At 37.6% G+C, this 26,109-nt stretch overlaps 1 protein-coding gene across 1 annotated transcript; it reads left to right on the top strand.

The window, feature by feature from the left end:
* The first annotated feature begins 24,431 nt into the window (after nt 1-24,431).
* LOC140810376 (uncharacterized) lies at nt 24,432-25,538 on the top strand. The gene is made up of 2 exons (XM_073168244.1): nt 24,432-24,582; nt 24,955-25,538. Exons 1-2 carry the CDS (start codon nt 24,432-24,434, stop codon nt 25,536-25,538), a joined length of 735 nt encoding a protein of 244 aa, XP_073024345.1.
* Nucleotides 25,539-26,109: the final 571 nt, after the last annotated feature.

The raw sequence follows: 26,109 nt of genomic DNA, 5'->3' as shown, positions 1-26,109 counted from the left end.
ATGAGCTCGCGCTGTAAGTTGTGCTAAGTAATCAATCAAGCAAACTTTGAATTCAAAGCCACCTAAATTTGAATTCAAAGAACACCACTTTTGAATTATAAACACATGTGATGATTAATAAAAAAATTATTTGGTTTGATTATGTATGCAATGATGTATAATTTTTTGTTTTCTTTCCTAAACTTCAACTATAAATATCCATCAATTCTTCATTCCAAAATCACATTAAAACACAAAATTCTCTCATCTACAATCATAAATATAAAAGTGTGATAAAAGATTTAGTGTGATATTTCATAAGGAGTGTTTATCCTTAAAAGGAATATGATTAGTAAAGAGAAAGTGAATGTTAAAATCAGAGTGGTCTGAGCAAAATACTTTGTATTCTCAATTCTCTTGTCTTCTTTGTTATTAATAAAGAAGTGATCTCATTGAGAGGTTTAGAGTGGACATAGCCCAATTTTTGGGTGAACCACTATAAATATTAGTGTTCAACATATTCATTGTTGATATTACTTATGATGTTCCGCTGTGATATTACCTCGTTTGTTTCCCTGATATCCCAACAGCCGGTATCAGAGCGAGGTTCTCAAATATTATAGGAAGTCCTCATATACTCTGTGGTTGCAGCTTAGTATGCACTTCCACGTCAGAAAAAGCTTTCTAGACAGTATAATGGAAGTGGTTTTTTTGTGTTCAGGCTTTGACGATTATAATGCACAAGAAAGATTATTAGCCTTAATGGCTCTAATTATCAACTTTGGAAAAGTATGATGAAAGATCTTCTATTCGTCACCTAGATGCATCTACCGGTGTTTAGCGAGTCTAAATTAGATGATAAATCAGATGCTGAATGGAACTTCGAGCATGAGCCAGTCTGGGGTACATCCGATACTTTGTTGATGACAACATATATAATCACATTTGTAACGAGACATATGCCTGTATTCTTTGGCTGAGTTGGAAACACTATATAAAGAGCCTAAAAATCAGTACGTAAACCCTTGCATTTATTTAAATTGCTAAATTATTTATTTAATTTTAAAATGATTTTAGCAAGGCATGATTGATTGTTGTGCATGACTTTAAATTATTATATTTTTAGTTGATGCACAGTAAAATATTTTCTTGAGTTTTATGTCGAATATTCGATGCGGGATTGGGAAAAGAGACCTGCGATGATTTAGGCGATTTTGGGAAATTTGATATTTTATTTCAAGTCATGAAATTTGGTATTTTAAAAGAATTATGAAATTTTAAACATTTTTAAAGCCTAATTTAATTTATTATGTGATTTAAACTTTTAAAGTTTTTCACATGTGTATTTTATTTTTTAATTAGGAGATTTTAGTAAAATTAGTAGTGAGTTAGCATGTTAATTAGCATGTTAATTAATTAATTAATTAAGAAAAATATATACACTAATTAATCTTACACACATACACACACTTACACGCTTTTTTACACACACCATTAGCACACACAATTCACACACCTTGCATTCACTCTTTTTGGAGAAGAAATCCTAGGGTTCTTAGGTTATTACAACATCCATCTCTCCCTTGCATAATTCTTGAAGATTTACGGTTGTTTAATTGTGCCGCAAGTCGTCCCGGATCGAGTTTCGCATTCCCTCGCGTCGTTATCCGCCGTATCATGAGTAAAGATCAAAGACATGTATATTTTTTCGTTTTTGCATCGATATTTTCATAGTATATGTTTTGACGTTTATTGTGTGTAAAAATTCATGTTTGTTATGCAAAAGTTTGAGCAAAAATATTTGAAACGATTTTGAATTAAAATTTTAGATCTTAAAACCGAGTCTGCTGTCATTTCGAGTACTGTGAATTTTCGGTCGACTTTCTGGAAACACTTTCAACATATAAAACATATTACTTTTTGATAACTTCGATTTGACAGTAAAGACGTAATTTTTGGACAATAAACGAGGAAATTATGATCATTTTCGTGGGATTGCTCAAACTGTGACATTTTTAAAATGTGTTCTTTATGTGTTCTTGAGAATTGTTTGTTGCAGGCTTCGTTGGGAATCTCCGAATGGTCATTGCTGCGTAGTTGCGTCATATGTTGGAATCAGTCGTCTTTCGGTGTTTTGTTTCGAGTCAGTATGGGTTTGGTTGCATTAGAAGGCATTGGGAAGTGAATGGGTAGAAGATGGAATTCTGGGGCTGAGTTCACGCAGGGCTAGAGCCGCAGCGCTGCACCAGGAGCACTGCAGCTTCGCATCATGCAGCGTCGCTGCGCTGCAGGGTAGCGTCTGTCAGCCGCTGCAGCGCTACTCTTCAGCGCCTAGGCACTAGTTCTGGTATCTTCGGGCTTCAAGTTTAGGTGCTATTGCTTCTTTTGGATACTAATACATCATTATGTCCAAGCTTAGTGAGGGTTAGATTAGACGTTATGAAGTTTGAATAAGGAACGTTGAATTATGGTTTATGCGAGGTCCGTGTCTTCCATTGTTTGGGAAGTTTCATATTCCATGTCAAGATTGTTTCGGGGTTTGAGTCGTGGTTTAGTATGTTGATTAAACGTGGTCAAGTCCCGAGGGGTCTAGAAAGTTATAAGTTATTTAATTACTTCAGTGGTAAGTTGGTTTGGTACGATTAAGTTATGAAATTTAAACTTGTTGGAATAATGTACTAGTATGTATGTGCAGCAGTAGCCCCAAGCGAGATCCAACGAATCCCTCAACGCTTTGTAAGTAAGTTCGACGTGCAAAATAAAATATTTTATGTTTTTGAGGTATACTAAATATCTCTTGACCAACTATGAACGGGTTTGAAAGCCAAAAAATATGTCTGGGGACCTCTCCACCCCGGTAAAGTATGACTGGGTTTTGATCAGGATTGAAAACGGTAAATTATGACCTGAGACCAATCCACCCGGTAATGTATGACCGAGGATCTTAAGTATGTGGTAGTGGACATCCCTGCCAGCCAAGTACTGTGGTTTAGTCTGATCAGGCGCACTATGTTACAGGTCACTTGTGGGACCCTCGACTTCCACCAGTGATTATCATGCATTAGTTAATTTAATTACTATTTTAACTCTACAGCGGGAAATTGATTTATATATATATATATATATATATATATATATATATATATATATATATATATATATATATATATATATATATATATATATATACGATGACGGGAGCTTAAATAAAAGTTTCGTTTCCAAAGATACTCAGTATTACATTTTAAAAATATAATTATTAGCCGAGACACCACAATTAACTCATTATTTACTAACTTCATATATATATATATGTATATATATATATATATTGTAAATTTCTACCATAGCAAAATACATCAACATATAGTATTTTAGATGCATATCATATTACAGATTAGTGCTTGAATAATATAACATAACAAAATACTTCAAGCATATCTATAGTTCGACGATAATATTCTTAGTTCAATATATATCTCCTCCCATAAGGCAGATGAGAACATATGCAGTCCAGGTGACTCTCACTGCGATGGACGGTATCACAGGCTCTGTCCCCAACTCCACTAGTAAACCAGGACAGTCATAAAATACTTCCTCTACCAATGTCAACAATCCATATACGAGCATCAGTCTATACGAGCTCTCCTGAGACCAGTCATCTCCCAATAGAACTATGTATGCCATCTTTCCCTGATTACTAACCACACATAGAAGATAACCGCCCCCGAGGGGGTGAGTAATAATCCAGTATATTAAAACCGAATCAAAACAACATGCACTGTAATAAATGATATGTGGATGCAATGCAGGATCAGGGTAAATCCACATGCAGGGTAAACAGAATAACTGATAAGTGCAAGATTTGCACTTAATTTACATTAGAATCCATTCTGAATTATGCTAGTTTTGAACGGAATTATGCGTTTTTGTTTTGTTTCTGTTGTCGTTTCAGGAATGGAGAAAATAATGGACACAAAACCAAGTGGACTAGGAAAACAGAGTAGTGCGCAGCCGAGAGTACACCCACGGAAAGAGGTGAACATGAAATCCCGAGAGGCGCGCGCGACAGCGCCACTTCTCGCACAGCTGCGTGAGATCATGCGCCACCGCGCGTGCCGTGCGTCCAGAATTGTATATATGCGCGACTTTTAGGTCAGAAAAAGAAAGCAGCTGTCATTGGAGAAAAGCACGAGAAATCGGAGTGCATACACGAGACGAAGATTCAGAGTGCGAATAACAGTCACAAATACGAAGAACAACGGATCCGGGGACGTAGACGACACTTCGGATTTTTATCTTTTCCTTCGCTTTCTATATTCTACTGTGTAGCGATGTCTAGAACTACGAATATGTCTTGTTTTCGCTTCGATTTCGTGATGAATTAAATTTCCATTCTAGAGAATGATGTAGCTTTGTGGATACAATAATTTGACGTGGTTATTTTATATGATTGAATTCCATTTTATATTTAATTGTGTTTCTCTGTGTTTATTTCTCTGCAATTTACTGGCCATAAATTGTTTGTTCTTTGATTAATTCTATACTTCGGGAGAAGGACTAGGATTATAGATTATTAGAGACACATCGTTGAATGTTTATATCGTTCGGAAGAAATATAACTTTAGCGAGGCTTAGGTAAGAACAATCTTATGCATTTAGATTTTATTAGGAATAATTGAATCGAAGTTTGATTGATATAATTTATTCGTCACTTGGGAAAGGGGGAATAGATAATTAAGTGTTCTTGGCCATTAAATATTTGGAATTCAGGAATATAAATTTAACTGGGAATAATTGTCGTGAAAACTTGGTGAAATCATTTCTCTAGATATCTTCTCTAATTGTTATTCTTCAATTCGGTGATTAGATTAATCCTTTGTTTTCAATTAATTCGTTCAAACAAACCAATCTGGTTATTGATTTTTCTAGATAAAATCTTGACTATTTTAATTACAAGCATTGATATATATTTTTATACACACTCCTCGTGGGATCGATACTTGCACTCAAAATTACATTTACTATAACTTGACATCGTGCGCTTGCGAGCATTCAAGAAAACACGCAACAAGTTTTGCGCCGTTGCCGGGGAGTGTCAAATTTGAATTTATATCAGTATTGTTACCAATTATTCTAGATTTTAATTTAGAGCCTTTATTTTATTTTTATATTGACTGAGTTTTTCATTTTTTTCTGCTTGACAGTGTATGCTAAGATCGCAAAACTCAGACTTGCTGATTTTTGACCCGGAGATCGAAAGAACTGCGAGAAAATTAAGAAAAGCAAGAAGGGAAGAGATCCAAGCAATGGCTGAACACAGAGAAAATGACAGACACATCCCGCCAGAGGCTATACCTATCAGAGATCACTTCCGACCAGCGATCAACAATCATTACTCTGGCATTGCAAGAGGGACCATCAACGCATATAATTTCGAGCTGAAGCCTCCTCTAATCGATATGGTTCAGCAAAACCAGTTTGCTGGAACAACCACTTCTGATCCTCATGTTCATTTGAGGACCTTCTTGGAGATCAAGGATACGATAAAAATTAATAATGTTTATGATGATATTATTAAATTGCGCTTGTTTCCGTTTTCTCTCAGGGATCAGGCTAGAGGATGGCTCCAATCGCTTCCCTTGGGAAGTATCACGACATGGCAGGAGCTGGCGACGAAATTTCTGGCAAAATACTTTCTCCCTGCAAAGTCTGCACAGTTGAAGATTGAGATTAGCACGTTCAGGCAGACTGATTTTGAGCAATTATATGAGGCATGGGAAACATACATGGAGCTGTTGAGAAAGTGCCCAAACCATGGCTTCAAAGACTGGGTGTAGATGGAATTATTCTACAACGGTCTAAATGGGAAAACAAGAGGAACAGTGGATGCTGCAGCTAGTGGCACGATCTTTGCTAAATCTCCCGAGCAAGCTTATGACTTGCTTGAACAGATGACGATAAATAGCTACTAGTGGCCGTCATAAAGGGCAGGAGTAAAAAGGACAACTGGAGTTTATGCGGTGGATCCTATTACTTCACTCACTGCTCAGGTATCTGCATTGACCACTCAAATAGCAGCGATGAATAAGGTGAGCAAATCAGAGAATGAGAGTTCATCGACTGTTGCTGAAGAACAATCTATTCCTGAAGAAGCTCAGCACATCAACAACAGAAATTTCGGAGGATATCGAGGTAACCCTCCCCCTAATACTTATCATCCGGGATTAAGAAATCATGAAAATATTTCTTGCAAATAATAAAAATGTGTTGAATCCTCCGCCGGGGTTCAATACATCAAAGGGGGAAGGAAAGCCTTCATTTGAAGATTTAGTGGGAACTTTTGTTGCTGAGTCAGGAAAGAGGATGACAAGGGCTGAGTCTTGTCTTGATAACATGGACACTCACATGGGAAATATGGGGGCCACAATGAAATCTTTGGAAACTCAAATTAGAAAGTTGGCTACCGCATTGAGAGACCAGAATAGGGGTCAATTTCCTAGTAACACCGAAGTTAACCCAAAAGAGCAGTGCAAGGTAGTCACTTTGAGGAGTGGAAAGGAAATGAAGGTAAAAAGTCCTAAAGAGAGAGTGGAAAGTGAGAAGACAGTTGAAGAAGGCGAAACTGAGGGACCCAAAGCTGAAGTTGAAGTTGAACCACCTCCAGTATTTAAGACAACTCTTCCTTATCCGTAGAGGTTCAAAAAGAACAAATTGGATGATCAGTTTGCAAAATTTTGGAGATCTTTAAAAAGATACAAATCAATATACCATTTGCTGATGCTTTGGAGCAAATGCCGAATTATGCAAAACTTATTAAAGATGTGATGTCTAAGAAGAGGAAGTTGCAGGATTTTGAGACTGTGAAACTGACTGAAGAATGTAGCGGCATCCAGGAAAAAAAACTGCCACAGAAATTAAAAGATCCAGGGAGTTTTACTATTCCGTGCTTTATTGGTGGTTCTAAATGTAGTAAAGCTTTATGTGAATTAGGAGCAAGTATTAATTTGATGATATTTTCTATTTACATGGATATGGAGCTTGGATAAGTCAAACCTACCACTATCACCTTACAGCTTGCAAACAGAAGTCTCACGTATTCACGTGAGATCGTCGAAGATGTACTGGTAAAAGTAGATAAATTTATTTTTTCTGCTGACTTTGTGATTTTAGATATGGAAGAAGATCATGAAGCTCCATTAATCTTTAGGAGACCGTTTCTGGAAACTGGAAGGGCATTGATAGATGTGAACAAGAGTGAACTCACCCTGAGAGTTGTTGGAGAAGCAGTCATTTTTAATATCTATCATGCCATGAAGGGATCAAATGTGGTAAGCACTTGTAAAAGCATTGATATTATAGACTCATGTATGTCTCTTGAATGTGCAGGAACTAGGGATCCTTTGGAGAGCTGTTTGATAAGCGCTGTAGGAACTGTTGATGAAGACAATTGGGACGTGAAAGAGCAGTTGTTGGCTCTTGAAGCATCACAGAAAGAAAGAAAAACGGATGCACCGGTTGAGGAATTGGAGGTACATGAGCAAACAAAGGTAATACCTCCTTCCCCTGATTTGAAGGAGCTGCCAAGTCACATTTGCTATGCATTTTTAGGTGAAAAGTCGACGTATCCAGTAATCATCTCGTCCTCTCTTACTTGTACTTAAAAAGATAAATTATTGAGAGTATTGAGGAAATTTAAAACTGCTTTAGGATGGTCGATTTCTGATATTAGGGGAATTAGCCCCACTATATGCATGCATAAAATTTTGATGGAGGAGTCATATACTCCTTCTGTGGATCACCAGAGGAGGTTGAACCCAGCAATGAAAGAAGTTGTAAAAAGTGAGGTGCTAAAATTGTTAAATGCTGGTTTAATTTATGTCATTTCGGATAGTAGTTGGGTATCTTCTGTACAAGTTGTGCCCAAAAAGGGTGGAATAACTGTGGTTAGAAACAAAAATGATGAACTGATATCTACTCGTACTGTAACTGGTTGGCGAGTATGTATTGATTATAGAAAGTTGAACAATGTTACACGTAAAGATCATTTTCCACTGCTTTTTATTGATCAAATGCTTGACAGACTTGCTGGCAATTGTCATTATTGCTTTTTAGACGGTTATTCAGGTTATAACCAAATTGCTATAGCGCCAGAAGATCAGGAGAAGACTACTTTCATGTGTCCCTATGGCACGTTTGCTTTTAGGAGAATGCCGTTTGGGCTATGCAATGCACCTGCCACTTTCCAGAGGTGAATGATGGCCATATTTGCAGATATGGTGGAGGAAATAATGGGAGTCTTCATGGATGACTTTTCGGTATTTAGCTCTTCATTTGATCATTGTTTACAAAACTTATCCCTTGTTTTGCAGTGATGTCAAGAAAAGACCCTAGTTCTTAATTGGGAGAAGTGTCACTTTATGGTCCAAGAGGGTATTGTTCTTGGACATAAAGTGTCTTCTCAGGGATTATAGGTGAACCAAGCTAAAGTCGTTGCAATCGAAAAAATTTCCCCCACCAAGGAACATCAAGGGAATAAGAAGCTTTCTAGGACATGCGGGGTTTTATCGTAGATTTATTAAGGATTTCTCTAAGATCACTAAACCCCTCTGTAATTTGCTAGAGAAAGATTCTGACTTTATATTTAATGATAATTATTTGCAGGCATTCGAGAAGATCAAAATGACATTGGTGACTGCACCGATCATGATAGTGCCAGACTGGAAGTAGCCCTTTGAGCTAATGTGTGATGCAAGCGATTATGTAGTGGGCGCTGTCTTAGGCCAAAGAATGAAAAGATGTTTAGGGCGATTTACTACGCAAGCCGCACGATGGATGTTGCACAACAAAATTACACTACAACCGAGAAGGAGATGCTTGGAGTAGTATTTGCATTCGACAAATTCAGACCTTATTTGATTGACACAAAGGTAATCGTTTTCACTAACTATGCAGTTATTCGCTACCTATTCGCAATAAAGGATGCAAAACCATGCTTGATAAAGTGGATTTTGCTATTACAAGAATTTGACTTTGAGGTCAGGGATAAAAAGGGTAGTGAGAATCAAGTAGCTAACCACCTGTCGAGGCTTGAGCTGGAGGATAAGAAAGAAGAAGGAGCTATACAAGAAACATACCCAGATGAACAAATTTTTGAGGTAAATTCTGTACTCCCTTGGTTTGCTGATATTGCTAATTTTTTGTCTTGCGGCACCCTCCCCCCAGATTTGATCTATCATCAGAAGAAGAAATTCATCCATGATATCAAATTATATTATTGGGATGATCCATTTGTGAATAAGAGGTGTGCTGACCATGTGATTAGGAGATGCGTGGAGGGTATCGAAGCACGTCAAATTCTGGAGAAGTGTCACTCTTCACCATATGGTGGACATTTTGGAGCGTCACGAACAACAGCTAAGGTATTGCAATCTGGTTTTTATTGGCCTAATTTGTTTAAAGACAGTTATACCTTAGTAAAATCATGTGATAGATTCCAGAGGTTAGGAAACATCTCCAGGCGTCACGAATTACCACTGACAAATGTTTTGGAAGTGGAACTTTTTGACGTTTGGTGTATTGATTTCATGGGACCATTTTCCCCTTCTTTTGTTAATTCTTATATTTTATTAGCTGTGGATTATGTTTCGAAATGGGTGGAAGCAATCGCCACCAATACTAATGACGCTCGTGTTGTAGCTAAATTCGTGCATAAGAACATCTTCACCAGGTTTGGAACACCGAGAGCCATAATAAATGACGAAGGTACACATTTTTGTAATAGAATTTTCAACTCACTTTTGGTTAAATACAATGTGAAGTACAAGGTGGCATTAGCATATCATCCTCAGTCAAATGGACAAGCTGAAATATCAAACCGGGAGATTAAACAAATACTAGAGAAGACTGTCAGCACAAACCGGAAGGATTGGGTCATTAAGTTAGATGACGCATTGTGGGCCTATCGGACTGCGTTCAAGACACCTATTGGGATGTCTCCCTATAGGATGGTCTTTGGTAAAGCATGTCATTTGCCGTTGGAATTGGAGCATAGAGCATTTTGGGCTGTGAAGAAATTAAATTTTGATTTGCAAGCTTCGGGAGATGTTAGAAAACTGCAGTTAAGTGAGATGGATGAATTCCAAAATGACGCTTATGAAAATGAAAATATCTACAAAGAACAGACTAAGAAGTGACATGACAAAATCATTGTCCGAAGGGAGCTAAAACCGGGACAGCAAGTACTGTTATTCAATTCGCGTCTGAAGTTGTTCCCTGGTAAGTTGAATTCGCGTTGGTCAGGGCGATTTGTTGTGGAAGCGGTGTGTCCTTATGGGGCTATCGAGCTAAAGTGCAGTGATGGGAGAACCTTCAAGGTGAATGGACAGCGGGTTAAGCCTTACTATGGGACTGAAGTAAGGAGTATCAACAATGTCAAGTTGAGCGAACCAAAATGAACAGACTGGTGACAGTCGGGCTGACGAGGTTAAACCAAGCGCCGTGTGGGAGGCAACCCACAATTATTTTAGCATTCATTTTACTATTTTATTTCAATCTTTTTTTATTATTTTATTTATTTAAATTTTCTCTATTAAAGTATTAATTCGAATCCTATTATTTTTGTAGGTATTAAAAAAAGAAGAGAAGGGGACAGACGCATGCGCACCACCGCGCAGCAGCGCGCTAATAACCAGTGGGCAGGTACAGCAGCTTGCGCGCGGCCGCGCCAACTCTCGCGCAACCGCTTGCATCCCATCAACCTTGAAGAACAGAAGCTCGCGCGCATCCGCGCGAGTTCTCGCGCGACTGCGCGCCCTCTATTAATGAAGGTCACCAGAGGCGTGCGCACGGCCGCGCCACTTTATGCGCAGCCGGGCGTGCTCAATTATTGGCAGAGGACAGAACCTCGCGTGCGGCCGCGCCACTTCTCGCGAGACTGCGAGCGCCGCGTACATCTCCTATTTAAAACCATATATCAGAATTTCACACACACAACCCCATCAACCCTGAAAACAGCCGCCTCCTCCATCAAAATCCTCTCCTCCATCAAAATCATCTCCTCCACAAATCCAAATTCACCCACACTCTCAATAAATCCTTAAAACAAACACTCCTCCCTCAACAACCAACACCCAACCGCCGCCACCACCATCAATCCCTCGTACCAGTTTGAGAGACAGGATGTTCCGAATGGAACAAGATACGCGGGCTCAGCGAAGAGAGCTGGCCGAACACTGACACACTACAAATACCTTCATGTCTTTTATGATGTACTTCACATCGGTGCTCGCCCAGTGTTTTCCACCCATGGGACCCGAGGATGCTCCCTTTCCACCACATACAGCCTGGCCAACACAGTACCCACCACCAAATCTATCACCGCCACAGCCCATGGACGATGATGCTGAAGATACTGGGAATGAAGACTCGAGCTCCGAGTTCTGACACTCGGGAGCGAGGTATGTGTTGTCAAGTTCTTTATTTCTATACATTGAGGACAATGTATACTTTAAGTTCGGGGGTGAGGGGGGTAAAATTGCTTGTTAGAATTTTTTCTGCAATTTTTTTTGTTCGGTAGTTAATTTGAATTTTTTATTATTGCATGATAAATTTGTTGGGTAAAGTCATGGATAAGTAAAATATGCGGCTGATGATGAAAAGTAAATTGCTATTTTGAAGTGTATCTATGTGTTCATGATAACTTAGGAGTCACAATTATTCTGCACTTTCGTGTTTGTTGATACTATCGTTGCTTAGAGATAAGTTGCATGCCTGTGATGCTAAATAGACGATGGAGATCTGATTCTTGGTAATTCTTGCATGACATTGTTTGACACCTTTGCAATCATAGAAATGAGCTAGGCAATTTTTCACAATATCCTTGGGCATATGTTCTTTGTTTACTGTCAATTGTAGCCCTTTGAGCTTCGAGTTAATTGAGATGCTTAATTTTTCTTCGTGCACCTATTTCATATGTCATTTTGATTGAAAATTGCATGTGACTGGTTTGTATGAGTTGATTATGTTGGATCCCGGTTTTCCACACGCCCAAACACAGCGGAAGTTTTAAAATTTTATTTATTTTGACAATCAAAATATGATTGTTTGGGCGCTCGTATGATTTTAACAAAACATTCATAGGGCGTTAGAATCGTTATACCTTTGGTGAAGAATTTCACTTGGCTCCAACTACGTCGGTATCAGCGGACGTAGCTCTTGTAGTAAATCCCTACGAACATTCTTCGATCTCCTAATCCGGTCCACGACCGGATTACTTGTTCCTCTTCTAACTTGCACTAGAAAGCGTAGAAGATTTTTCGTAGAGATAGGACACACAAAAGAAATCGAACCAATACCTATAAATTAAGATGGTCGAAACCTTTTGCAAAAAGAATAAGAATTTCGAGAGCAGCCTTTGAAAATTGGGAAGAAGCCAAAAATCAAAAAAAAAAAATCTCATGTTTTGTTTCCACCGAATGCATATCTCTTAATAAGGATAAGAAATCCTTATTTAAATACTAATACTTCATTTACTTAATTAACCAATTAATTAAGGATAAAGAAATATTCTTATTGCTTGCCCAATTTTGGTTCTCGAATCTATGCATATATTTTGAGAATATTATGCATCAATATTATTTTGATTTTTGTGTGCAAGTTTTAAATTATGGTATCATGAATATTTTCATATTACATAAATCAATACCATATTTTATAAAAATTTAATGGGCTATATTTTAACTCAGATTAAAATATAATTTAATTATTAAAGCCCCATTTGAACTTTAATAAATTAGCATGATGAGCTTATACTCTTACAAGCCCATGATCCATGCTCCCATTACATTAATCTCATCATAATCCCGATCGACGATCCAATATCATCGATGTGATAATTTCAACTTATTTGTTATTATGATGCACACTTTGATTTCGAGATCACCAATGTCTAAATAAGACAGGTGTACTCTTTTGACTGTCTTAACAGTCATGCTCTCAAAATTTCTATAAGATTTTATAAACTTTATTTATAAGCTTATCGATTAATCATATCAAACTTATTTCTTATAAATTCAACTCATTGAATTTATTATCTCAACGGGAACAAGTAAATCAGTGCTTGTGTGACCCTCAATAGTTCAGGGATACAGCTAGCCGTGGGTTCACAACTCTTTGTGATTCAGAATAACATTTATTCTTATTCGGGCTTACCTTAGTTAGCCTCATTCTTTTCATCAACACCTTGATCAAGAATATCAGAACTCATTTCTGATTGCACCCATCGGATCATGGTAAGAGCGTCTAGTATCATCGCCTCATGATCCCCTAGGTATCACTGATAGTGCCTGCAAGAACCAGTCGATTATGATTAACGTACAGTACAGTCCCTTCATCTCATATATCCCGATCGAATCTGCAACCATTGGTTCGTCGAGGGTTGCATATTAATTCGATAACTATGTGATAACTATAATAGTGGCATCGCGTGTACTAATGGAGAACTCCTTCTCTAACGTACATCTCGTACTCTGGCCAGAGATTTCATGCACTATTATTACATCAGATCACATAGGATATCCACACCTCGTGGGTGAGCGGTGAATCCCCGACTACAATGTACTGGCTCCTATATGTGTCGCAACTGTACCCAACCTCGCCACCTGATGACTCTACTAGAGCCGGTAAACGAGTCAAAGCACAGCCCTAGCATATAGAGCCTCAGTGTTGTCCCGGGTCGTAAGACTAATTGTGTAAAATCATAACCGCAGACTTATCCTCTCGATGAATGATAACCACTTGGAAAGTCCGAGGGAGGGTTGTTCGGTATAATCATCATATGACTACCCATCTGCATGTTTGGACATCTCTATGCCCTTACCAAGAAATGTAGTACACAACATCACAGATGCTAGTCCCAAGCTTAAGCGGCCTTTATCCCTTGTTTTAGGCGGCTGAATCGATTAGGAACGAATTTAGAATATGCAGTGTTTACAAATGAGTTTCAACATCGAATTACAATTCATTTGTATTAAAGCATAATCAAGGACTTTATCTATGCTGTATGCATGGGTATATAGATAAAGTATAACAAAACCATAAAAAGTTAAATTATATTAAAATAAAGATTGTTTATTTCACTTGAGTCAATAATTCCCTAGCCAACCGTTGGCTTGCAGGGCATCTACTCTAACAGACTAATGGATTGACGGAAGTCTAGAACTTGTTGGAATACTTTTCGAGGCGAAATATGGATAATATGTGACATAGGAATGATTTAGGCGATCTTTGGAGCCGTTTTGAGCCTTCGAGCCTACCAAACAAAAATGTAATATCCCTAGTCTCCCATTTTGAGCCTACTAAAGAATCAAGTGGTGTGTGTCAATGACACACAATAACCCCCACTTGTATCTATTATACAAGCCCACAACAACTAGCTAATGAAGCTTATACACTTATTGTCCTACCTAATTTTGAGAGAAATAAGTTCATGGGTGTTGTAATGATTCAAACACTCCTTGACAAAAAAAAAAAATTGAAGTGTGCAAAAAGGAGTTGAAAAAAAAGGGAAAATTGGAAAATGGAGGATATGATGGGGAAGAAAACAATAAATGTTATGGTGAATGAAATGATAGTGAAAATGATGAAGACCTATTAACCTTGTCACATTTACCCAATATACTAGTGGAGAAAAGTTGTTCAAGTCAAGCCTATGGATACCTGAAAACATTGTCAACGAGTATAGACTTTAATCACTTGCGAGCAAGCATCTCATTGTGTGATTTCATCATACTTGTGTTGACCATTTTTCGAGCCAAATAATCACCGATAAAGTCCTATGTGATATGTGAATATGAATTTATATTTTAATGAAGTGTGAGTTGAACTGAACTGATGATTTCTTGATTCTGTAGGCGAATGCGCATTACGACTCTATATGAGCATTCGATGGGGTAAACGAACATTGACATATCACACACACACGTGACTTTTGGACAATCGTGAATTACATGAAAGTAGATAACCAGGACAGTCATAAAATACTTCCTCTACCAATGTCAACAATCCATCTACGAGCATCATTCTATACGAGCTCTCCTAAGACCAGTCATCTCCCAATAGAACTATGTATGCCATCTTTCCCTGATTACTAACCACACATAGAAGATAACCGCCCCTGAGGGAGTGAGTAATAACCCAGTATATTAAAACCGAATAAAAACAACATGAACTATAACAAATGATATGTGGATACAATGCATGATCAGGGTAAATCCACATGCAGGGTAAACAGAATAACTGATAAGTGCAAGATTTGCACTTAATTTACATTAGAATCCATTCTGAATTATGCTTGTTTCGAACGTAATTATGCGTTTTTGGTTTGTTTCTGTTGTCATTTCAGGAATGGAGAAAATAGTGGACACGAAATCAAGTGGACTAGGAAAACAGAGTCGTGCGCAGCCAAGAGCACACCCACGGACAGAGGTGCGCGTGCGGTCGGACCACTTCTCGTTCGACCGCGCGCGCATAGCAGAACATGAAGTCCAAGAGGCGTGCGCGGCAGCACCACTTCTCGCGCGACCGCGCGCACGCAGCAGTAAGCCACACGGACAGAATGTCATACGCAGCCGCGCGAGATCATGCGCCACCGCACGTGCCGTGCGTCCAGAATTGTATATATGCGCGACTTTTAGGTCAGAAAAAGAAAGCAGCTGTCATTGGAGAAAATCACGACAAATCGGAGCGCATTCACGAGACGAAGATTCAAAGTGCGAAGAACAGTCACAAATACGAAGAACAACGGATCCGGGGATGGAGACGACACTTTGGATTTGTTATCTTTTCCTTCGCTTTCTATATTTTACTGTGTAGCGATGTCTAGAACTACGAATATGTCTTGTTTTCGCTTGGATTTCGTGATGAACTAAATTTCCATTCTAGAAAATGATGTAGCTCTGTGGATACAATAATTTGACGTGGTTATTTTATAAGATTGAATTCTATTTTATATTTAATCGTGTTTCCCTATAACTCGAGAGAAGGACTAGGATTATAGATCATTAGAGACACATCGTTGAATGTTTATATCGTTCGGAAGGCGTATAACTTTAGCGAGGCTTAGTAAAGAACAAGCGTATGCATTTATCAACTAAACTTAGATTTTATTAGGAATAATTGAATCGAAGTTTGATTGATATAATTTATTCGTCACTTGGGAAATGGGGAATAAATAATTAAGTGTTCTTGGCCATTAAATATTTGGAATTCAGGAATATAAATTTAACTGGGAATAATTGTCGTGGAAACTTGGTGAAATCATTTCTCTAGATATCTTCTCTAATTGTTATTCTTCAATTCGGTGATTAGATTAATCCTTTGTTTTCAATTAATTCGTTCAAACAAACCAATCTGGTTATTGATTTTTCTAGATAAAATCTTGACTATTTTAATTACAAGCATTGATATATATATTTTTATACACACTCCTCGTGAGATCGATACTTGCACTCAAAATTACATTTACTATAACTTGACACCGTGCGCTTGCGAGCATTCAAGAAAACACGCAACAATAACGGAAACTGCAAAATCGGTAAATGCAGCGTAACAATAGCTCGAGCAACAGGCAAGGCTCGGCTACACTGCCGTAGTGACCACTCCTCCGCCAGTCTACTATCGTGTGCCGGTCAGCTCGCCAGGGACTACAGACATATTGCACCTTATCAGCCTACAACATCTCTCGGGCTAGTTGCAGCTCCGTATCATCCCAAATATATCACCTCGATCATACACACAAAATATCAAAAAGGTCATCAATAGGATCGAGGTTCAAAATGAAATGAAAAGTCGTGTCATGCATCGATGCTACATATATATATACATAAAATACACGTGTGTAAAATATACTTTATTTTCGCGCATCGATGTTTATGTAATACTCAAATAATTCATCTAGACAAATAATCGAAATTCAACAAATATCAAATTTTACGGGTACCTGTTGTATATTACTCGGTAGTAACATACCTTGTTATGAATTTATTTCAACGAGTGAAATTTAGCTCCGTAACATCCTTGATCTATTATATAGAAAATAATAGATAAATTTTTAACGTTAACTCTAGACACGTTAAATAATTTGATACAATTTCATTCAAACAACTTTAACCATAACTCTTTTGATTCATCTAATTAAACTTGAGATTCAGTAAATTTTTGTAATCCATAATTCCAAATTATATTTACTATTTACTTTATAGTCGTGCAAATTGGCCATGAAATTCAATTTATTAAATCACAAAAATTAAATAAATGTTCATGATTATTATTATTCATTCTCAACTCAATTGAAATATATTCATATTTATTATAGAATTATTATTTTCAATCTTCAAAATAGAGATCTATTCAACATGTTATGTTATATCTATTTTACCATTGTACTTTTGGGGATTTCTTACTTACGGCATATATATAAATAACATTCTAAACTTTAATGGAATGAATTCAATACTAATATATTTGCAACGTAGAGTTCAGAAATCAAAATATTTTCTTAATTACTTCATATGAAAAATTTGATCTTGTAAGCTTTAAGACTCCATTTTATGTTACATTAGTTCTCAAATTCGAAATCAACAAAAACTAAGACCCCATATTTTAGTAGTAAATACTCTTAAAATCTTCAAATCATCTTTTATATATATATATATATATATATATATATATATATATATATATATATATATATATATATTGTGTGTGTGTGTGTGTGTACATATATATAACTAATATATTAGGCACCTACATGAACAAAAGTTCATAGTTATTATACATATTAGATTGTACTTTTGGCTCATTCACGCAATATCTAGATATATTATAGCTTTAAAGTAGATAAAATACAAGTAATGAAATAGTTCATACATTCTCCGAGAGCTTCCAATAATGTTGGAGAGTTGTTTCACTTTGTTATTATGTTATTATTATTATTATTATTTGAAGGGTTCGGTTCTATGTTAGAAAAGCCTTTCTTCCCTTCTTTTTATAGATGCTTCTTCCTTCTTTAGTAAGGTTATCCATATAATGATTGAAATGGCAAGTTGTTTCTTTTTTACATCTACAGGGAAATTATTTTTCACTATTTCACCTCTTAATATAATATTATATATATCATTTGTCCCCTTGAGTTTTGTAGGGTCGTCTATTATAATAATAATTTTATTATTTTAATTTTTTATACAAAAATTCATTTTTTAATTATTGGCTATGTGTATCAACTTCATCCATATATAATATGCTATATATGTGTATGCACGTATATGTGTGTGTGTGTGTATGTTTTATATGTATATATATATATATATATATATATATATATATATATATATATATATATATATATATATATATTCTAGTTTCCTTAATTTATATTTATTGGTTTTCTTGATGTGATTAGCAATAAATTTTAGGGCCTTACACTCATCCTCCCCTTAAATAGATTTCGTCCCGAAATCGAAATGGTAATAATACTACGACCATGTATAATAATAATGAAATTCATACCTAGTTGAACAACCGAGTATATAACTGGCGCATTTGACTCTCTAATTCCCAAGTAGACTCTTCTACTCCATGACGAGACCATTGAACACGTACCAGGGGAATTATTTCTGATCCAAAATACAGATTGGTTGCTCGACATATGCTAGTGTCGGGTCTAATTCAACTTCATCTGGCAGCAGAACATGATTTGGATCGGGTTCATATTTCCGTAGCATGGAAACGTGAAACACGTTATGAATTTTTGATAATGCAGGTGGTAATGCCAACCGATATGCCAAACTTCCCACACGTTCTAGAATTTTGTATGGACCAATGTAGCGCAGTGATAATTTTCCTTTCATGCCGAATCGAACTGTTCCTCTGAATGGTGAAATTTTTACAAATACTCGATCTCCTTTATTGAATTCAAGCGGCCATCATCGTCGATCCGCATAACTAGCTTGTCGGTCTTGAGAGCAGATTTGATTCGTTTTCTGATCAAATGGATTTTATCGTTCATTTCTTGTATTAGTTCTGGCCCAGTCAGTTGCTTTTCACCTATCTCATCCCAAAATAATGCGATCGACATTTTCTTCCATATAAGGCTCCAAATGGTGCCATTCCAATATTACGTTGGAAACTGTTATTGTATGAGAATTCTACAAGTGATAAAGCATCTTGCCATCCAATATGAAAATCCATAATAACAGCGCGAAGCATATCTTCCAGAGTTTGAATAGTTCGTTCAGACTGACCGTCAGTCTGTGGGTGATATGCAATACTCATAGCCAATCTTGAACCTAATGCTTCTTGAAAACTTCCCCAAAATTTCGAAGTAAATCTTGGGTCTCTATCAGAAACAATGGTAACAGGAATTCCATGAAGTCTCATTATATTTTCAATATTGAGACGAGCCATTTTGCTATAAGTGTATGTCTGCTCGTACAAAATAAAATGTGCAGATTTTGATAGCCGATCCACTACAACCCATATAGAATCGCATCCTCTTGAAGAACGAGGTAAATGAGTAATAAAATCCATTGTAATATGCTCCCAACTCCATTTGGGAATTTCGAGACTTCGTAGGAGTCCTCCGGGTTTCTTCCTCTCAGCTTTGACTTATTGACATGTGAGACATCTAGAATCGAATTCAGATATGTCTTTGTTCATTATCTTCCACCAAAACTGGAGTCTCAAACATGCATACATTTTCTTTCCTCCTGGGTGGATACTGTAACGGCTGCAATGGGCCTCCTCCAAAGTTCTAGTCGCAAATCTTATTTTTTGGAACAACTAGACGACCATTTAATTGTAGGGAATCATCAGGCAACTATTTCGAATCCTGATTTGTGGCCATCAAGGACCAATTGTCTGGATTTCAGAATTTGTGTATCAGTCTTTTGTGCCTCCTTAATCTAAGAAATTAATTGGGCTCAATCTGTACCGCAGCAACATTGACGTGCTCATCATTAATAATGAAATTCCATCTTGATGTATAAATATCTTCATGCAGTTGTGAAATTCGGACTGAAGTCATAATGACATCTTGAACTTGTCGACTAAGTGCATCAGTTGTGACGTTCACTTTTCCAGGCTGATACTGAATCTCACAATCATAATCTTTAAGAGGGTCCATCCATCTGCGTTGTCTCATATTCAGGTCCGACAGAGAGAATAAATACTTCAAGCTTTTATAATCGGATAGGATCACAAACTTTTCTCCATATAAATAGTGATGCCAAATTTTTAGGGCAAACACAATGGCAGCTAATTCTAGATCATGAACTGGATACTTTCTCTCGTGGGGTTTTAGTTGCCGAGAGGCGTAGGAAATCACTTTTCTGTGTTGCATCAAAACACAGCCTAAGCCCTTTAATGATGCATCCGTGCAAACAGTGAAACCACCCGAACCAGATGGAAGAGTAAGAACTGGTACAATGGTCAATATTTTTTTCAACTCGATAAAACTTGATTCACATTCATCAGACCAAATGAATTTCACATTTTTCTGTGTTAGGCGGGATAATTGGTTTAGCGATTATTGAAAATCCTTCGACGAATCGACGGTAATAACTAGCTAAGCCCATGAAACTTCGAATTTCAGGAAGATTTGTTGGTCTAGACCAATTAATCATGGATTCTACTTTGCTTGGATCAACTGAGATGCCAAAGCGTGATATGACATGACCTAAGAACACCACACGATCTAGCTTAAACTCACATTTTGACAATTTAGCATAAAATTGTTCCTTGCAAAGTATTTGTAGGACAATCCTCAAGTGTTCAGCCTGTTCCTCTTCAGATTTTGAATATACCAAGATATCATCAATAAAAACGATAACAAATTGGTCAAGAACTTCCTTCAATATGCGATTCATTAAATCCATGAATACTGCTAGAGCATTTGTAACACCAAACGGCATTACCAGAAATTCAAAATGACAGTATCTTGTCCGGAATGCCGTCTTTGGTATATCTTCGGTTCGAATTCGCAATTGATGATAACCGGAACACAAATCGATCTTTGAATAAATAGAAGAACCCTGAAGTTGATCAAATAAGTCATCAATTTGAGGCAATGGGTACTTGTTCTTTATAGTAGCTATATTCAGTTGTCGATAATCAATGCACAACCGCATCGAACCATCTTTCTTGGGTACAAACAAGACTGGGGCTCCCCATGGTGATACACTGGGTCTAATGTAGCCTTTATCTAGTAATTCTTGCAGTTGTTCCTTCAATTCTAATGGGACCATTTGGTATGGTGCTTTAGAAATAGGAATTGTTCCAGAAATTAATTCAATCGAGAATTCTATTTCTCTGGGTGGAGGAAATCCAGGTATTTCATCGGAAAAAATATCTTTAAATTCATTAACCACTGAAATTTTAGAAAATGTTGATTCTGATTTCTCGGTGACGACAGCATACACAAGGTATCTTTCATTCCCTTGGAATAATAAACGCGACATTTCCAAGGATGATATCAGGGGAATTTTGGCACGTGAGCTCTTACCATAGAAATTCCATTTTTTTCAAGAGTTAGGACGAAAACGGACTATCCCATGGAAAAAATCAAAGGTGGCACGGTATATTGTCAGTGTATCCATTCCCACGATATAATCAAAATCTTGCATCGGTAGAACAATAAGGTTCAAATACAGTTCATTATCTTCACAATTCAACAAGCAATCCAGTATCATTCGAGTAGACATGATGATCTTACCCATCAGAGTAGCAACAGAAATAGATGTAGGTAGTAAAATAGAATTCAAAGAATGTGATGTAATGAATGATTCAGAAATGAATGAATGGGATGCACCGGTGTCAAATAATACTCGTGCAAGATAACCAGATACAGAACAATTACCTGCTATGACCCTTCCTGGTGCTTCCTAAGCTTGATCTTCTATGAGTGCAAAAACACGTGCCTGGGTTGGTTTGAGAAATTACGACTTCCCGAGGCTTGCTGCGGTGGTACATATGACTGCTGAAAAGATTTAGCAGGTACCGTACCTCTACCGGTACTAGATCCTCCACGAAATCCTCCTCGGACAGGTTGTGGAACATTCTTCTTGGATGGGCAAACCCTTGCATAATGACCTTCTGGACCACATTCCCGACAAGAGCCATAAACACCAACACATTGTTCACTAAAATGCCTACCTCCACAATGGTTACAATAGGGACCAGAATAAGTAGTTATTTGAGATTCACCCTGTTGACGATAACCACTAGAACTAGAAGAAACTGATCCAGATTTCTTAAACATGTTTCCTTTAGCTTTCAAATTTTTTTGGGTGGTTAATCTGTTACCTGTAGGAACAAACGAAGCGCTTCCCATATTAAGTCCAACTTCTGAATTTTTTGCACTTTCGAATGCCTCCACAAATCCAGTAGGTAGTCCAGACACCACATAAGTATAAATGTTGTTGTTTAGTCCATTCATGAAACGATTATATTTTGCCTTTGGGTCTGCTGCTACATATGGTGCGTATTTTAGCCATGATTCGGATTTTCAGCATCCTCAGTACCAAAGAATCTTGTGGGACGCAATTTTTGGAATCTTGAAACAATCTCATCCATTGTGATTTGTACAAATTGATCAACAACCTGCTCCACAGGATTTTCTTCTGTCATAGGAGTTTCTGTGTGTATCCTATGACGACCACGACCGCGTCCACTTCCTCGTCCTCTTGTAGCCATCTATAAAGTCCAATTAAACAAATATATACACAAAGAAATAGTATCAATGTACTATATAAATCCACACACATAAAAATATAGGAGCGCATAGGCAATTAATTAAGGTTCGTGTAACTCTCGTGTGACCATAATCCTATGAAAGCATCTCTAGCTATGCTCCGATAGTTTGAGCAATTTCCCAGTTTATTTCTCTGATACCACTAGGTGTGGGACCCTCAACTTCCACCAGTCATTATCATGCATTAGTTAATTTAATTACTTTTTTAACTCTACAGCGGAAAATGGATTTCTTTTATATATATATATATATATACATACATACATACATATATATATATATATATATATATATATATATATATATATATATACGACGACGCGAGCTAAAATAAAAGTTTTGTTTCCAAAGATACTCAGTAATATATTTTAAAAATATAATTATTAGTCGAGACACCACAATTAACACATTGTTTACTAACTTTATATATATATATATATATATATATATATATATATATATATATATATATATATATATATATATATATAAATATTGTAAATTTCTATCATAGAAAAATACATCATCATATATTAGTTAGATGCATATCATATTACAGATTAGTGCTTGAATAATATTACATAACAAAATACTTCGAGCCTATCTATAGTTCGACGATAATATTCTTAGTTCAATATATATCTCTTCCCATAAGGCAGATGGCAACATATGCAGTCCAGGTGACTCTCACTGCAATGGACGGTATCACAGTCTCTGTCCCATCTCCACTAGTAAACCAGGACAGTCATAAAATACTTCACTACCAATGTCTGTAAGTTTTAAAATGTTAAAAAAAAATTTATTCATGTAATAAGCATCAAAGTCATGATTTCAGCATGTACATGTTTAAATTCGATTTACGTGCATCTTATGTTATGAATATTATGTTATTGCATGTTGGTTTACGTCTTGGGTAAATTTTGGAATAGTATGCCTCATAGACATATAATTGCTCGAGGAGCAGGTGAAGAGAATAGAGAGGTTCGGGATGAGTAGAGGGCCTCTCCTCCTCATCCATCGCCAGATATGCAGACATATATGCTTACAGTAATGACTTAGTTCTTCGCACAGTTTGTGGGGAACAATGATTGAGTAGATACATGGGTGACGCACAAGCGAGAGGCAGTATATGAGAGGTTTAGGAGGATGGACCCAAAAGAGTTCTCGGGGACTACTGACCCGATGATAGCTGAGGGATGGATCAAGTCCATCTAGGTGATATTCGCTTTCATGGAACTTCAGGATGCGAACATGGTCAGATATGCAATTTTTATGTTGACAGGGGACGTCAGACTATGGTGGGAGAGTGCATCTGTGTCAGTGAACTTGCAGACTCTATCATGTGATGGCTTTAAGGATGTCTTCTACTCCAAGTACTTCACTAAGGAAGTATGCTCCCGCCTGACTAGGGAGTTTATGACGTTGCGATAGGGAGACATCAGCGTGACAAATTTTGTGAGGAAGTTCAAGAGAGGGTGTCACTTCCTGCCCCTGATTGCAAATCATTCCCGAGAGAAGCTGAGGCATTTCACTGATGGTTTACGACTGATTTTGTGCCATGATGTTAGAGTTGTTGGTTCTACCACCTATACTATTGCTGTGTCGAGAGCCTTGGCGGCAGAGTAGGACTAGAAGGACATTGAGAATGATAGGCAGGGCAAGATACCCTACCAAGCACCTTTGTAGCAGCAGCTATTCAAGAGGCCTTTCCAGGGACAACAGGGAAAGAGGCCATTTCAGGGACCGCCGAAAGGAAAAGGTCATATGCCACGAAAGAAGGCTCATCAGAAGCCGGAGTACCTAGTGTGTCCGAAGTGCAACCGTCGGCATGTGGGCTAGTGTTTATGGGGTTCTGGCAAATGCTTCAAGTGCGGAGCGAGCCAGTGATCATAACCTGAGCGACTGCCCGCAGTGGAGGCAGCCAACCTAGGGGAGAGTGTTCGCCATGCATGCTGAGGAGGCGAACCCAGACACGACTTTGCTGACTAGTAGTATATTTAATTCAGCACAGTATTTATTTTTGGCCATGTATGCTTCGAATTTTACTTGGGAATTTTAGTATACTATTTCCGTATTTTGAGACTTTGGTTAGGGCTTTCCAGCTATGCTTTAGGTTAAGATTTGTAATTTTGGGATATAAGTTTATGTGTTGTGCTAACGTCCTTCAGGAAACATTTTCATAAAGAGAATAGCCACGAAGGCCTTCTTAGATTCCGAAGCTACTCACTCTTTTATCTCAAAGACGTTCGCCAATTATTTGGGCGTGAAGTCCATTGGACTCGACATGAGCTACTCCGTGACAGTCCCATCAGGGGAGGGGTTATCAGCTACAAGCATGGTCAGAAATATCGATCTTGAACTACAGGGCCACCTTGTGTATGTCGATCTGATTGTCTTGCCAATGCCAGACTTTGATATCATCTTGGGGATGGGCTTGCTGATGAAGAACATAGTTCTGATTGACTTTCAGAAAAGAACAGTGTTAGTAAGACCGTTGGGCATGGAACAATTTCTTTTTGAGCCGAATAGGTGGAAAAGTTTCCCTCGCATGATATCTTGCATGCAGGCACAGAAACTTATGCATAAGGGGTGTCAGGGATTCTTGGCCAGCATCATTTCAGCACCTGACGCACCCACCCCATCGATACCTGTTGTACTAGTTTTCAGAGATTTTCTTGACGTTTTCACAGACGACATCATAGGCCTTCCACCACAGAGAGAGGTAGAGTTCGCCATTGACCTTGTGCTATGAACGGTGCTAATCTCTAAGGCACCGTACCGTTTGGCCCCAGCAAAGATGTTAGAGCTCAAGCAGCATATCCAAGAGCTCCTAAACAAAGAATTCATCCGCCCTAGTTTCTCACCTTGGGGCGCACCAGTGCTCTTCGTAAAGAAGAAAGATGGCAGTATGAGGTTGTGTATCGATTACCGAGACCTGAACAAGGTAAGGATCATGAACAGATACTCATTACCAAGGATCGATGACTTATTCGATCAGTTGCAGGGAGCTACAATGTTCTCTAAGATAGATCTACATTCTGGGTATCATCAACTGAAGTTAAAGGATTCAGATGTTCAAAAGACAGCCTTCAGAACTAGATATGATCATTATGATTTATTAGTGATGTGTTTTTAACTGACGAATGCTCGAGAAATTTTTATGTACCTAATGAATCGATTATTACAGCCCTACCTAGATCAGTTCGTCATAGTATTCACTGACAACATTCTTATATATTCGAAGAGACATGAGGAGCACATTCAGCATTTGGGTACGATTTTGCAAGTCTTGCAGAGCTGCAAGTTGTTTGCAAAATTCAGTA

Source organism: Primulina eburnea, chromosome 13, assembly GCF_022965805.1.
Source record: "Primulina eburnea isolate SZY01 chromosome 13, ASM2296580v1, whole genome shotgun sequence".
NCBI lineage: Eukaryota > Viridiplantae > Streptophyta > Magnoliopsida > Lamiales > Gesneriaceae > Primulina > Primulina eburnea.
The sequence above is the reverse complement of the archived record's forward strand: the minus strand, read 5'-3'. Positions and strand labels throughout refer to the sequence as shown.